General features: G+C 47.9%; 1 protein-coding gene across 3 annotated transcripts in view; it reads right to left on the bottom strand.

Moving 5' to 3' along the window:
- Bcar3 (BCAR3 adaptor protein, NSP family member) overlaps positions 1 to 16,424 on the bottom strand; it is a 155,768-nt gene that overhangs the window by 72,621 nt on the left and 66,723 nt on the right. The window contains exon 1 of one of the 3 annotated variants that reach the window (XM_051165615.1): positions 15,832 to 16,113. The exons of 1 other annotated variant lie outside the window; for it this stretch is intronic. Coding sequence is in view for 1 of the 2 variants with exons in the window: in XM_051165617.1 (XP_051021574.1) it covers positions 15,704 to 15,787 (84 nt within the window). In the remaining variant the exon portion in view is untranslated. Of the gene's footprint in view, positions 1 to 15,703; positions 16,114 to 16,424 lie in introns of those variants that run through there. One more of the 3 variants, XM_051165617.1, reaches the window with a different exon arrangement.

The following is a 16,424-nucleotide window of genomic DNA, read 5'->3' as shown; positions in this document are numbered from 1 at the left end:
GTGTTAACAGTGGGTATAATTAAAAAAAAAAAAAATATATATATATATATAATGTGTGTGTGTGTGTGTGTGTGTGTGTGTGTGTGTGTGTGTCCAGCACCTCACCCCTACTTCCTGTTCTGCTATACAACCCCTCAGTCCCAAGGACAGTTCCACCTTTATTCCAGGCATGTGGTGTGGAGCATCTTCCTGGCCATCACTGCTTGGCCTGGGAGAGGGCCCCTCACCTACTCTGAAAGAAGATAGCCCATCCCACTCTGGTGAAAATGCCATGAGACTTGGAGCCTAGTAGTAGTTACTTCACCTCCACGTTTGTTTGTTTGTTTGTTTGTCTGGGAGGGGTTGTTTTGTTTGTTTTGGTTTTGGCTTTTTGTTTTGCCACAAGGACCAATGTGGCTGAGAGGATGGAAATTAGCACTCCAAAAGAAGAGGAACAAGGAATGAGTGGTGGCCCTGTGCCAGGCAAGTCCCTAAGCACAAACCCATTCCCAAACAGACAGCAAAATGCCCTGCGACTTAGCCAGTATGACCTGGGTCTCACTTGTGACGAAAGCAGTTCTCACTGAGGAAGGCCGGGACCAGACGCAGGGGACCTGGCACTGGGGAGCTGGAGGTCCAATCTTCCCTCCATGGATAATGTCATTGAAAAAGCTCTCCCTGGGAAGGCACAGACACACAAAGGTGCTTTAGAGCGATCACCTTACCGCAGTGGGCAGAACGCTGGGAGGAGCAGGGCTCGGAGGCACAAGGCCAGTGCAGTCATTTGAAAGGTGCTGCATGTCCAAACCTCCATTTCTACTCCTTACAGTCAGTGGCTGGCTCAGAGGTCAGTATGGATGAACCCAGTCACTGCTGACCACTAGCACCTCTTCTGACCTCATTACCCATGTGACACTCAGAACTACCTTTTGTGGATGAAAAACAATCCCTGATGCTGCCTTCTGCCACACACACCCCCATTTGCTTCCCGTTCAATTCTTGTTCAGAAAACCTCTGCAGCAGCCGTTTCCTGCGATTTCTCCACCTCCTGTCTTCAGCCTCACAACCTGGAACCCACAAAGCCACAGGACTCATCATATCACCCTTCAGCCAAGAGATTTTAGTCACAGCTGCACCAGGCTGAGGTAAAATCCAGAATCTTTCCGTCTCCCCGCCCGCCTCCCTGTCAGGAGACCCAGACCCCGAAAGGGTCATGAATAAATGATGTGGAAGTTGAGAATGAGCGGCAAAGTGGGGTCTAAGTGTCCACCCCCTGCATAAAAATTTCAGGCTCTTACTTGGGTCGACAGGTTGTCAAGGGCTCAGAGCCGCCTACAGGTAAAACCCAGCCTTCTCCTGTAAGGCCCCAAACTAACTTGCTGTTATGTCCTCATGCAGGGCCCCTGCTTCAAGGCTTTCTGAATACACTGTCCCCGTGTCCCACTCTGAGCCTCAGTAGTGCAGATGGGAAGACAGGCTGACATACCTGGGGAGGTGCTGACTGTGCAGCCCAGCTGGAGCCCAGGATGGGGACCAAGGGGAGCAGCCCGAGGGGAGCTAGACAAGGTGTGGAATGGGATTAAAGCTTGAGTTAATGACTGCAGGCAGCTGTAGGCAAGGCCCTCAGGACACGAGATCCCTTAGGGCCTCAGGGCCTAGCCCAGTGCCTCACACACAGCTGCCTCAGCAGACACTTTCTCACCTGCTCACCTTCCACTTGGTAGCTTTTTTTTTTTTTTTTTTTTTTTTTTTTTGCCACTAGGTGTGGAAAAGTGTATTTGCAGGCTGGTCAAAGACAAGTGACCTTAGGCACCCAAGTGTGAGAATTCCCACCTCTTAGTACAACCTAATACAAAGAGCTCAGTTCCGTATGTGCCACAGGCAGACACCAATGTGGAACCAGAAACTTTTTTCAAAGGTGATTCTTAGCAACGGGTGGGGAAAGTTTCTTATTACCAAAAACTTAGAACCCAAACTATGGATAAAATCTACCAGGAAGTTTTAGAGATCTGACCTTTAAGAAATGATTAAAATGGTTTTAACTACATTGATTGACTGTTTGCTTGTTTGATTGATTGATAGTGTGTGGGGGTCAGAGGACAACTTGGTCTCTCCTTTCACTGTGTGGGCTCTGGAGATCAAACTCAAAGTGTCAGGCTTGGCAGCAAGGGCCTTTACCCAATGAGCCATCTCGCTTTGCCTCTGAGAAATTAGTTCTAATGGAGTTTAAAAAATAAAAACCAGCTGTTAGACAATATAATCTCTACTTAGGCACAACTCTGTTTAGTCTGTTCAAGTTCCAAAGCCAGCAATTCTTGGGGCTTGGGTGTGGGTGTCGGGGTTGGGGTGGGGAGGGAGGGCTGTCAGTTAAATGTTCTCTCTATGCAGATGAAGCTCATAAGAAGCCACCCTTGGTGATAAGCACCCTGACTCACAGATTCCAACCTTACTGCATGTATACAGTTGGCCCCAAGTGACTTGTAAAGGCACAGGCCCGGGGAAGTTTTGAGATGTGTGTGCACAGCTGACACTTGCAGATCCTTGAAAACAGAAAAGAAATTCTTACTGATTTTTCACAAATAAGATACATTTCTGGTCATTCATTTTATGACCAAGGCTGTAAATTAAATTATTAGAAACAAAGAAGAAGAAGCTGTGTGCATGTAGGGGAAAGGGGGGGGGGTGGAGAGGGAGGGAAGGGCAGGAAGAGGGGAAAAGATGGGGCATGCACAGTAGGCGGGGGTGATGTGTGTGTGTGTGTGTGTGTGCGCGTGTGTGTATGTACTGGGCTCTTCTGGTCTACTTGGGAGTATCTGACCACAACACCCAGAATACCATTAGGAATCTCACACAGAGGCTTCCTGTCTTCAGCCTTGGAGCGGGTTATTAAACTAAGGCAAGCGGCAGCAGCAGTACAGGCCTCTTATATAGAGGTATACCATGCAGCTCCACAGCCTGGTTTTGTTTTGTTTTGTTTTTTTAAAGAAACCTTACCTAGAGGTTACACTCACAAATTTGTAAGTCTGACTGTAGCCCTAGCTCACCATGTGAAACTGGTCTAATTTCTAAGCAAACTCTGTCTTCCCTGGAGCTTGGGTAGCAATCCTATGGCGTGGTGGATGCTGCGCTGGGCCAACCAAGTTGGGGCAATGCAAAGATTCAAGATGACAAGTCATCTCAGATCCTCTGGACTCTGACTAGACCTGATGGGGCGTCGAGCAGGACTCATCTCTATCCCCGATGAATGTCTTAAACATGTGAGAAGAAGTTAAACCCTCCACAATAATGTGTCGTGGATAGCCAACTCACAAATCACTCTGAAATGCCCTGCTTTTGTGGTCGTCCTGCAAGAACCCCACCTAGCCATGATGTTCCTTGTAGAATGTGGAAACTGGGGTCTCTAGAACCCCTTTCTTTTGTTGAATCTCAAACTGACCAAGTTTAAAGCTAAATTCCAAAGTAGACACGTAAACGGATTAGTTGTGCGCTTCTTCTAACGGCTGAGCCGCCTCTCCAGCCCCACAAATGACTTCAAGACCCAGATGGTGTTTTACAAGCAAAACACTGCCTAAATGGATCATAAACTCCCACAAACAAAAACATTCCAAGCCCTTCCACAGCCCTTAACTCTACGCAGGGCCAAAGGAGATCTAGACCTACAGATTCCCGGCCTGGCAACTTTATGGCAACTCTTAGTTCAAGCCCTTGGATGTGTGGATCCAAAGTAGACTTGTGACAGTGCATCACAAGGTGTACTGTCACAGTGTGCATCAGTTTTGTTTTACCTCCTGTGGAAATCAGTAGCCTTTGAGGCTTACCTAAAAAATACTTCATGGTAACCCAGCAAGGGAGCTCCTGTAGGGCTTGGGACAGGGGCCGGGGAACTTATCACTAAATCTGATGACCTGAGTGCCAACATGGTAGAAAGGTAGAACTGACCACTTCCCCAAGCTGTCCTCTGACCTCCACACACATGTATGGCATGTGCACACCTACCTCCCCCAACACACACACACACACACACACACACACACACACACACACACACACACACACACACTCACTAAATAAATAAATAAATAAATAAATAATAAAAACCCGAAGATAAACCATGGATGCTATGGACCCACCCGTCCTACTTGTGACGCAGGTGTGCAGAGCCCCCCTCCAGGCTCAGAGAAGTTTCTTGTGTTCATAATGGTGACTGATGCCCAAGCTCATACTTAAATCAGCTATTAACTTTGGAAAGAAAAATCCAAAGAGGAAAAGAGCAGATTCAAATGTTACCTTCCCATTTAGTACGGAAACCCTCAAAGTACCCCTTGCCTCTTCTAGCCCAGGCAGTACACCGTGTGTTAGCTTAATGGCTTAAGGTGTGGGCAGTACAGTGGCACTTCACTGAAGCAGGTGCTTGATCATATGGCCAGGGCAGACTTGTCTATTGAAGGTAACCGTTGCCTGGCAGATGGCAATGAAGGGCTTAAAGAAAAGGTTCCTTATTATAGGTCACCCAGGGCATTCTATGAGCATATCTCTGTGGCCCGGTCACCCTCTAGACCCTTAATGATGGTCACCTCTGGCCTCACTTAGGCTGTCAGCTTTTGAACCTCTCCTTCAGACGCTCCCTCTATTGCTCTGTAATGCAGCCTCCATAGGCAGCTTCCTAGTCCTCACACACAGCACCCTGCTGGCGACGAGTCTACAGAAATAAACAGGAAGTCACTTTAAAACAGTTTGATAGTCATCAGCCCACTGCCTTCACCTAAACCCAGGCCCCAGAGTGTGCGTGCTGGTCCTGCTCTCTCCCTGCCTAGATTTTTGAGAGGCACACGTGTCAGGATAGAAGGACTCCACGTCTCAAAGTGGTCGCGGCCTCTTTGAGGAGACAAAGGCATTTGAGAAATGGCCGGTGGTACTGCAGGAGGCCCCAGGAGTCTCTGTTTATGAGAAAGGGATCAGCAAGTTTTGGTGACTCATTTTTCTAGCAACACATTAGTGTGTTGCTAATGTTTAAGCACCTTGAAGACATCACTTTCTCTCTTTCAAACTCCCCTCCCTAAAACCCTCTCATCTTGGACAGACTCTGCAGAGACAGGCTCTTACCATTTCCTCATTTTGTAATTCAGCCCATGAACTTATCACTGCACAGAGCAGAGCCCCCACGCCAGTGCCATTAAACACTGATTTGCAATCTTCAGTTAAATTAAGATGCTTCGTTTTCCTACTGTACGTGACTCTCCCTTTCGCAGACGAACGGAGATTACGAGGGCCATCAGATGTTCTTGCAGACAGGAAAACTATCAAAACCCCCAGAGAGCCCAAGTCCAAGAGATTTCATTTTATTCATTACCCAAACTTATCAAACGCTTATCAGAAGAGGCTCAGACACCATGAATAGGAACTAAGAGGAGGCACTCTACAGAGCTCTGCTTGTCAAGCTTCTGAGAATTCACCCATTAAAATTCTCCTGCTCCTGCGCGCAGACTGAAGAGACTAATTTAATTGCAATTTTTTTTTTTTTTTTTTTTTTTGGATTGGCGTTTTGAAGTGGAGCACCCTGCAAGCAGGAACTTAATCCTACATCCAAACTAATTACATTAGAGTCACTGGGATCGGAGCCCAAGGCTCCCTTTGATGAGAGACTTGCCTGTGCCTTTCATCCATACGCATCCTCTGGGCAAGGTCTCCTCTGTGCGTTCCCACCCTGCAGGATCAGGAAGCTATTGCTTTAGCTGCTCAGTGCTATTTTGATGAAACATCAAGGGACTGAAAAGCCTCCCCCCAAGCCCAAACTGAAGGAGACTGATTTCAGACTGAAGACTGGGTGGGGCACCTACACTTCAGAAAATGCAGTAAAACCCCAAAGCGAAGAGCACAGCCTATTTCTTCTATACACCAGGAGCGAAGAGCACAGCCTATTTCTTCTATACACCGGGGGAAACTGCTCACTGGCTGCACCTACTCTAAGATCTCCTTCTCCTGTGGCCCCTAAAGGGTGTGCCAGTCGTGTGGCTAACTTTTGACAGAGTGTTATTTATCCTGGTCCACCCAGAGCTCAGCTCCAAGGTGGTGGTGTCTTGCCTTTCTCTGTTAAACAATAAATTAGGAGATTTTTCAATAGGCCATTTGTTAACACACTGCCCTGCTCCAGCCAGGGAGGGGACCTTCTATGTACATCAGACTTAGATGGTGATTTCAGAGGCAGCCTGGAGTGGACACCAGAGTTACCCCGTGAGGCAGCCTTGCATTCTGCTTCCCACAGAGAAACCCAATGTCACATTCACGGTCAAAGGTCATTTGGTTGCACTTAATCTTGTAATGGGCTGATGACGTGATGGGCTTGATATAAAGGTTGAGTTTGGCCTACAAAGCATCCTATAAATCATTTTGGTCCCTTTCAGCATGCTCTAAAGAGACTTCCATGGGACTTCTCTCTTATATAAGCTTGGCATGTGTGCTGAAAGAAACAGTAGAGATGAGACGTCAATCACTTGTGTCAGTGAGATTTGCATTCAGAAATGGTGGTGCTTTGTAAAGGTCGACAGAGAATGAAAACAACAGACTGTGGGGGGTCACCGTGGACCATGACAAGGGAGTCTGAAGACCAGGTGACCAGAACTCGGAGTAGTAGATCTGAGCCAGAAGTTTTGATCGGTGGTAATTTAACATCATTGATTTAGCATCTTAATGTGAATTATAAATGATTTGGAACACAGCTTTTAACCAAAATAGATGTCCTATTTGACCTTCAGTGAGGAATGTCAGAAAAATCAAAATCAATTTAATTGCAACACCATCCCATACTTAATTCATTTTGGATGCAGTTTTGATGAATCAATGAAAAGTATCACAGTTGAAAGGCAGTGGGGGGTGCAATTAGAAGCAAAATGGAAATGTGCCAACACAGAGAGAAGGAAAGGGGAATATTCAGATAGTCTTCTAGTGTGGGATATGGAATAAATGACTTTCAAATTCTCTTTGCAAAATAGTACGATGACTAACAAGCGTCTTAGAGTCCTTCTCTGGGATAGGACATCAAACCTCAGTGAAGTAGACTTTCAGGAAAGCCAAGCTACTAGTCACAAGATGGGTTAGACCCTGTAGCAACTCCGCCACTTTCAATATACAACTTGCTGATCACTCTTAAAGATGTATGTCTCCCAGGGGAGCTCGGGCCACTTGACACCCACAAATCTTGTTAATGAACTATTTTAAAGGCATGAGCATCACATTAGATGTTCTGAAAAGAAACAGAGAACTGAGATGTGTGCTATCCAAGTGGACAAGACACTAGGCACAGGGCAACCAAGAGCTCACAGAGCCCAACAGCGTGCCTGGGAGCTAACAGCCAAGGAGAGTATTTGTATATCATAAGACAAAGCATCATTGGAGCCTTGCATTTCACGATTTGCTCAGACTTAATAAAGGAGGTTTCTCTGATCCCTAAATGAGAGCCATCCAAAGTACCTATAAAGGTTACAGCTGGAAACGCTTAAGCGGGCACACATCACTTAGGGGACCTATGAGGGCTACTAGAAGCATCTCAAAGTCTGTGAGGCTGGTACGTCCCACGATGACAGGTCAGATAGTCTTGTTTCAACTCCTCAGAGAAACAGATCCAGACTTTCTCTTACCCATGAGGCTCATGTGGCCTCAGAATAGACCCGTTCACGGTCTGTCTGGAGGGGGAACGTGCATCCGACAGCCAGAATTCCTGACCAGAACCAGGGATATGCTGAAGCTGCAGAGATATTTGAGCCAAACAAGATGAGACCCTGTCGAATCTAGAATGTCGATTTGTCCAAATGTGGGAATGCACCACCCCCTCTAGAAATGCCAGCAGTCTGCAAAGGCTTGGGAGGCCAGTTGGGAAGCTACTGAGGAAATCTGGCAAGAGATAATGAGGACTGAATTAACACAGTGGCGGAGGAGACAGAAGGGAAGAAACCACTGAGAGCTATGTTTAGGTGGTGAAACCTTGGTGAACGATTACATGTGGAAGGCAAATAAGGGAAGAAGCGTAAGTACCCCCAGAAAGGATGCATGAGTCACCAACACCCAAAGTAGAAACGTAAGAGCGAGGCAAGCAGGTTTGCGGAAGGAGGTGAGGAGTCTGGGGTTCTGGTGCCACATCTAAATGGTGTTGTCCACCGGGCCGTGGAGCACTGTGGAGATGGTCTCATTAGACACGCAACATGGGGATGCTCACAGATTAGAAGAGCCTACGTCAGTTTCAATCCCGGAAATGAAATACAGCATGAGAAGAAAGCTGGAGATGGGTTTTCAGAAGCAAACTAGAAAGAAACCCAAGTGGAGAGTGTGGAGCTACCTAAGAAGGACCCAGGAGGAGGGTTCAGTCTCCCGGAAGGTGGAAGAGAAGAGCTTCTGGAAGAAATGACTGTCAATGCTGAGTGCTGCGGGGCGTTCGCACCCACTGGATTTGATCATGTATGGGTCATCGGTAGTGCGGGCTGAGCAGTGTATGTGAGGAGGTCAGGATGGCTGTTAGTTTGGGAAGATCAGAGCATGTTTTGAAGCTAGGAGAGAAAGCAGAGGAGACATTGAAGTTCCCCAGGGGGCAGGAGAGATAGCTCAGGGGTTAAGAGCACTGTCTGCTCTTCCAAGAGGTCCTGATAAAGTGCATGTATACATAAATAAATCTTAAATAAATAAAGTTTCCCAGGGAGAGAAAGGACCAAGGAAGAGGAGCTCTTGAGGAGCATAAGTGACAAAACAGGCCTGGGACAGGGACAGGGGACATCTTCCTCACAAGCTGCAGGAATGAAGTAAGGCCTGCAAAGAATTGGAGTTGAGGGAACAGCGTGGCAGAGGGGGAGGCAGACGAGAAGCTGGCATGGTTTCTTCTGAGGAGGGAAAATACTCCTTGATATGAGATTCTAACAGGAGAACAGGAACATGGGCATGAACTGAGCAAGGCCACAGAACTGACGGAAGGCTGAGGCGGGGGGCTGTGTTGGGAGAAATGCTATCTATACTCTGCACACTGAGCTCACGCACAGAGACCAACCTTCAAAGCGTCTCCTGACTCCTCACCCGAGCTGGTTGGTGAGGTGTGTTCTTCCTCAAGCCTCTGTGCACCACCCCCCCCTTCCCCACTCTCTCCCATCTGATTTCCTTTTCATTCAATGTTCTAGACTGATGTTTTTCTGTCTTACACACATGCTTCTACTGTTACCTCTTCTGGGAAGTTCTCTGGCCAGGGTTGGTGTGAACGGCCTCTAGGATGTCACAATAAGCTGGCTGTCTTCTGTGTTTCTTTCTATCTACCATAGGTATGGAGAGAAAAGGCTCTGTGGCTATGCCCCAGCAGCCATAGAGAGGCTCCTTCCAGGTAGACCCCCAGCCTCTGTGTCCCTCGTACACTCTAGGTCTGGACGCAGTGGGTGGATGGCGCTAGCTGGGACAGATGAGCTCAGGGTGGGAACCTGCTGACGGTTCCTCCAGTCCCTTAGTGAGAAGCCAGGACTTGGGACAGTCATTCCTTTACATGTAACCCTCTTTATAAAAGTATACAAATATCTACAGTAGAAACCAGAAAAAAAAAGTCCTTAGCCACAAACATTAACACACTGATTATAGGTTTCATGAGCTAGACAGTAAGTCGGCACATTCTTGTGACCGGAGACAGAGAGCATCAACAGCTCCCGGGGCTATGACAGTTGACGACAGAGATGCCACTGTGGCATCCAACCCTACGACACACTCCTTTCCTCTCTCTAACCAGAACGTTCAAATTGCTGGTCAGTTGAAATGCACCATGTCTTCAACCCTAGCAGCAGGGCCTGAGGCTCTGCCGCACGTCTCCTGGTGACCTTTTACCCTGGCCACTGCAGAGAAACCTCTCCACTGTTCTCCTAACCTTAGTCTTTTCCACTTCCACTGAAAGTTCTAGGCTGCTGTTCTTTCTCTGCACACACATGCCCTTCTTTGACATCTCCCATGCCATCCCAGGGTTTGGCTTAGGCTAACATCCCCAGTCAGGGTTTCCCAGGGTCCCAACTCTGCCGCTGATTCCACTCTGGTTTCATCAACAAAAAGAAGTCTTCAGAAGGATCTAGGCTCTGGGGTTGGTTAGGAGGGTAGGGACACAGCCTCTGAGGTTGGTTAGGGAGCACAAAGACATAGCCTCTGAGGTTGGTTAGGAGTGTGGGGACCCAGCCTCTGAGGTTGGTTAGGAGGGTAGGGACATAGCCTCTGAGGTTGGTTAGGAGTGTGGGGACACAGCCTCTGAGATTGGTTAGGGAGCACAGAGACACAGCCTCTGAGGTTAGTGAGGGAGCACGGGGACACAGCCTCTGAGGTTGGTTAGGGAGCACGAGGACACAGACTCTGAGGTTGGTTAGGGAACACAGGGACACAGCCTCTGAGGTTGGTTAGGGAGCACGAGGACACAGCCTCTGAGGTTGGTTAGGGAGCACGAGGACACAGCCTCTGAGGTTGGTTAGGGAGCACGAGGACACAGCCTCTGAGGTTGGTTAGGGAGCACAGGGACACAGCCTCTGAGGTTGGTTAGGGAGCACGAGGACACAGCCTCTGAGGTTGGTTAGGGAGCACAAGGGCACAGCCTCTGAGGTTGGTTAGGGAATACAGGGACACAGCCTCTGAGGTTGGTTAGGGAGCACAGAGACACAAGCCTCTGTCAGGCGTGTTCTGATACTGAAGCCAGATCCCCACAGCTCCCACAGCTCCCCACAGCTCCCAGATGCCAATGGAATGCACTTAAAGGGCTTCTTTGACAAAGAAGCTGTGCTGGGCCTTTCAGTTTAAGGCCTGGAGGCACAAGTGAGCAGGAGGAGGAGCTGAGTCCCACTGGAAAGATTCATCCTACAGGGCTTCTCCAACCTTCTGGAGGCTGGTGCTGACCGGTATCTGCACCCATAAAAAGGCAACAGAGCCACTGTCCTTGCTGGGATATGTCCCTCATACTCAGACTATGCAGGTGACATAGACCAAAGGATCAGCTCCAGGAACATGAGCGGGACCTTCACTCCACATGCTTCTCACAGGAGAAAAGCATCCAATGAAACCAAGTGCCAGACACCTGGCACTCCATGGGGCGGGGCAGGGCTGGCAGTGTGATCATCTAGGCTGAAATGTGGATTCAGTAGGCTTCCAACCCCCCCCCCCCAGGGAGAAGAGAAGAGAATTCCAATCCAAATGAAACGCCCTAACACAGTTTAAGGGTTTTGCACTATATGGCAGCATTTCATGATGGAGAGAGCGTTCATTCCCAGTGTGGGAGAGTCTGCACTTGCAATTCCTCCTAACTACGGCAGCTCATGGACAAGACCACTGGGCTGGACTTGGCTTGTTCTTAATCAAGGCTTTCTGGTCTATTTTATCCACATATTCCCTATACCCCGCCTTTCTGTTTATGCTCTTTTGGACAGGCAGCATTTCAACACTTGTGTGGTAGTTTCTAGCTATTGGATTTTTCCAATAGAATCACACTGGCCTTCCTTAGGACCAGATGCTGGTTTGATGATGAGTTTAGCTCGCTCTCTGTCTCTCTGTCTCTCTGTCTCTCTGTCTCTCTGTCTCTCTGTCTCTGTCTCTGTCTCTGTGTCTCTGTCTCTGTCTCTGTCTCTGTCTCTGTCTCTGTCTCTGTCTCTGTCTCTGTCTCTCTCTCTCTCTCTCTCTCTCTCTCTCTCTCTCTCTCACACACACACACACACACACACACACACACACTCAAAAACAAAAATACCAACCATCAGAGACATGGGATCCCACTGCCAGCCTCCAAAATGAGGTTTTTCATCCTTTCTTACCCAAAGTCCTCCCACAGCTCCCTAAGGGACACAGTGTGCTATCTGGCTTCCTGCTATCTCCCTGCCCACATCTGGCTGTCATGTCTAGGCTTTTGCGGATACTCCTTCCTCTACCCAAAATCTCATTTCCTCCCAGGACACCATCTACTAACTCTTCTAGGCTTAGCAGAGGCCTGTCTCCCCAGGAGCCCTCCATGGCCACTGGCGCTCCAGCACAGACTACACCAGGCATGCCCCTGGGGAGCCGAGGCATCTTCTACCAAATCACTGGTTAACGAGGCTTCCTTCCAGCCTGTCAATAAGCACCTGTCTAGCACTGCAGCAGTTCCCTCCAAATGGATCAGAACCTTCCTCAGAGCAGGGACTGGGGCCTAACTACTACGGCCAAAGCATCTGGCAAAGGCAAGACCCATATAAGTACCATGATCAATTATTATTTAGCTGAACTAAAGAAATAAGTAGGATAAAAGCTGGTGTGGAAATCTGCCTCTGATGTTAGTGAGCTCCTGGCAGGGCAGAGATGGAGGGGGCATTCTTCCTTATGCTCATTGCTGTTTCCTGCCATGTTGTGAAGTGAGCCTCTCAGCGAACTTTCTGTTGTGACTAGATCTGGCCTCAGTGCTTCTGCTAGCACCTTTTTTTTAAAAAAAGATTTATTTATTTATTTGTTTGTTTATTTATTTATTATGTATACCGTGCTCTGCCTGCATGTATACCTGTATACAGAAGAGGGCATCACATCACATTATAGATGGCTGTGAGCCCCATATGGTTGCTGGAAATTAAATTCAGGACCTTTGGAACAGCAGTCAGTACCCTTAACCTCTGAGCCATCTCTCCAGTCCCAGCTAACACCTTTATACCTCAAGCTATGGAGTCTGCTGCTCTCCAAGACTGGAATGCTTTCCCCATCCAGTCCTCTTCTTTACCCATCTAAATCCCAGGCAACTGGAAATAGCTTTGTTTTTTTAAGAAGTATCTCCCCTAAACACACACATGTAGCATGCGCACGATATCCTTCTCAAAATATCTTTCCCAATTGCAATGCAAAATGAAGTATTAATATGCATGACAGCAACTTGGTTCAGACTTCAAGTCTCCTAATATGACATGGTAGAAAGAATATTAAGTTCAACGCTAGAATATCTGGCTTCCCTTCCCGGTGCCCCACAGATTGATTGGAGACAGGCTGTTTCTGAGGCTCAGCCTCTGCTCTATGGAAAATGTAAACTATCACCCTGCCGGGTTCACAGAATTTATTCTGAGAAAACAACCCATCAGACATCAAGACGTTGGAAAGCCTGTTGCCAAAGTAACCAAATGACACCGTGGTCTTCTGGCATTCTTGTGGCAAGTCCTTTGAAGCTGAGAATTGCACCTCAACTGTCATTTAGTGCTTTAGCCCTATTCCCAGGCCCACCCACCTCAAAGGTGTTCGGATGTCGACACGGACATGGCTACGCTCAACAGCTAAGGACTTCCGAGTTTGAGTATGCCTTGTTGATGTCACGGATCCGGGATTTCTTGGTTACCAGCTTCCCTCCCCTGGATGGGCTGGAGCAAAAGACTTCCTTCTTCTCACAGACTGAAGATTTCCTGGTCTTTTCTGAAATAGGTGCCTCCTGTGAACCACTTTGGGGTGTTAAGAGTTAGTTGTAATGCTCAGCCTGGCTACAACATCTTTCACCTTCTCTTGATGGAGGCCAGCAATGTATGTTCAGCACTGGTCATTCTCTCCTCTCTGACATCCTGCATCAGTCCTCCCCAGGGCTTTTTGTATACATGTCCATGAGGCTTCTAACTACACGCTAAATTCTGGAAGACCTCTGCAAGTAAGATATTCCCACAGTGCAATTGTGTGATTGGTCTCCTATGCAACCAAGGAACTTTCATATTTTTAGTTTTCTTCCCATACGACCAACACTATTAATAGCACCCTGCTTTCTCCTGAGATGATATGGATTAGACCAAATGGAAAGTTACCATGGCTACCGCAGTGTTATTTTGGGTATGAGAAATTCACGCCAAGGGAAACAGCATACGTGGTCAAACTGGAGCAGCATTTCCGCCTTGTTATCAGGCAATCAATCCCAATTTAATTTTGAAATTCTAATTGCAACAGAAACTAATTACGAGCAGCACGACCTGAACCCCTTAATTAAAGTGGGAGTCAATAAAACGATTCCGTGTTATCATTGGGACAACACTGGAACCATGAAGAAGCTAAGTACAAGCAGATTTCCTTCCCAGGTAACCAGCTAAGCAAAACCAAACAGGGACACTCCTCTGGCTGGCCCGGCTGCGAACTGTAGTGAGGGACTGAAAGGCGTGCGAATGGCTCAGAGCCTTTCTTCATGTTATAGAAGCTTCCACGTAACTGGGGTGGATGAGAAACCTGGGTAGGAAGGAAGACATTTCTACTAAGAAGCATCTACCAGGCTGACCATGATGGGGAGGTCAAGAAAGGGTAAACTGAAGGACAGATGGTTCGAGTTAGCCCACTATGTACTCCCTTCTGGGTAGGCTTTGGGGGCATTCGAGTCACTCTTCATTGAGACTCAGACAGTCATGAGTTGATTCCCCATATACCAAATGCTGAGCTCATCTGAACTAGCAGCAACTGGCTTGTGGATGGTCTTCTATTCAAGGGAGAACTCCCTGCCAATCCCTGAAGTGCATGAATCCCTTTGGGACTTCCGAGTCTATCTTTGACAACTCAAAAATCCTGTTAATGCCATGACATCATCTACCCCGGTCCAGAACAATCCATATTTAGGTCGAAAACCACAGCACACCGCTGGGCTCTGGGATAACACAGGAGCTCTGCAGTAAGTCAGGGGAGGGACATGTTCAACCCACACCTCAGTGCTCTCCTCAAAAGGTCTTGACGGAGAGGCGCGGAAATAAGCTTTCAGAGTAACTGAGCGGTAACTCTGAACACTCAAACCAGGCAGCAGAGCCGGAGGACACCAGCGCACTTCTCATCCACTGTGTACTTTTCTACAGCTGCCTCTTTCTCCCTGTAGCAGGTCACTTTCCCAAGGGTTAGCTTTTGTGTAGCAAGAAAAACAAACAAAAAAAAAACAAAAAACAAAAAACAAAAAACAAACCAGAGCATCATAGCCCCATTGTTGTTTCTCAGTCCCTCGGGAGAGGCAGCTCTACTTCAGGGTGGGATTCCTTGAGAGCTTTCAGCCTCCAGTTTCCCAGGAATAATTGAGGTCTGCAGTCATTCTGGGGCTTGTGGGGGTCTTCTCAAGGCTGACAAATCTCAAGGTCGGTGCAAGCCTGTGTTTATATTAATCCTTAGTACATCATGGACAGGCAACACAGAACACAGACCTTGGTTTAAAATTAGTCAAATCACCCACATAGTCTATTGACATGGTATGCAAAAGCCGTTGGCACTGGTGTCTAGTCACAAAGGTTAAGACGCGAGTGGGAAAGAGAAACACATTCCTGAACCCTGGACTGTTTTTGGAAGCTGGCTGCAATTCAAAAGAAGATGTTCTGTGGTCTCTTTCCATTATACATATTGCTGGCAGATAATGGAGCATTGAGGTTAAACAGAGCAAGTGAACTCAGCCACCTCACATTCATTCTGAATATGGGGAAAGAGACAGAGACAAAGAGAAAAAAGGAAAGCCGGCTTTGTGATATTTGGTTACTTTGGCATACAATTTCAACCCAGGGATCCTGAAAGTGTCAGGTACAACAGAGTTTTGTCCCAAACAAAAGACAAGGAGCCCCCATTCTCTGTAGCTAAATTCAACTTTCTTGGGAGTGGGGAACCAGGGCCTAGGGAAGATCCATCAGACCAAACGGAATTTTCAAGATAGAAACTTCCTCCAGTGGCCCCTAGAAACCTATTGTCTTTGGGAGCCCCAAAAGGATTAGAGATGTGCACATCACAGTCTCCAAGCCACACCTACCTTGACTCCAAGGAAAGACTTGCGGTGGTAGAAGCAGCACAGGGCTGCCGAGAGGGCGTGGAAAGCATTGCATTCTTTAGGCATCTTGTCTTCAGTCCCAGATACCACACACCTTCATTGAAGTTAAAAGGAAGGGGGCATAGGATGGTGGAGCCCCAGCCCCGCGCTCTGCGGCTACTGTCCACAGCCAGCAGCCCCAAGAGTGAGTCGGCTCCTTCTCCCAGGCCAGTCTGTGACTTTTTTTTCCCTCTGCTGAAGCCAATACGATCCACTCGTTCAATTCTGGCCGGCTTGTGTCCAGCCTGCCATGCACACGGTGCCAGAAATTCTCATGTGACCAGACTTGATGAAATTCTAACCCCTCTTAGAAGAGGGCTTGCTTATGCTTTAGCTTTTAGCTGTCCCCTAATTCAGAGGCCACCCCACCCCCCTCTGGGCAGCCTTCCCTTTCCAGGGCTGGAACACACCACAGCAATCTGCTCCTAGTGGCCTTGTTTGTTTCTCACACACACACACAACCCCCCCCCCCCCCCCAGCACTTCGGGCTTTTTTAGAAGCAGGGCAAGTTGTACATATCACACCATCCTAGTGTGAGACAGAGGTTCCTTTGAGGGAAGGTGGCCCCGCTAGTGATCGGGTGGTGGCTTTCCCGGGGAGTAACCTTAGAAGTTCTAAGAAATCAGGCAAGAGGATCCTGGTCCCATGCCCACCTCCAGAGCTG

The sequence above is a fragment of the Acomys russatus genome, chromosome 23 (genome assembly GCF_903995435.1).
Source record: "Acomys russatus chromosome 23, mAcoRus1.1, whole genome shotgun sequence".
In the NCBI taxonomy this organism is placed as follows: domain Eukaryota; kingdom Metazoa; phylum Chordata; class Mammalia; order Rodentia; family Muridae; genus Acomys; species Acomys russatus.
The sequence above is the reverse complement of the archived record's forward strand: the minus strand, read 5'-3'. Positions and strand labels throughout refer to the sequence as shown.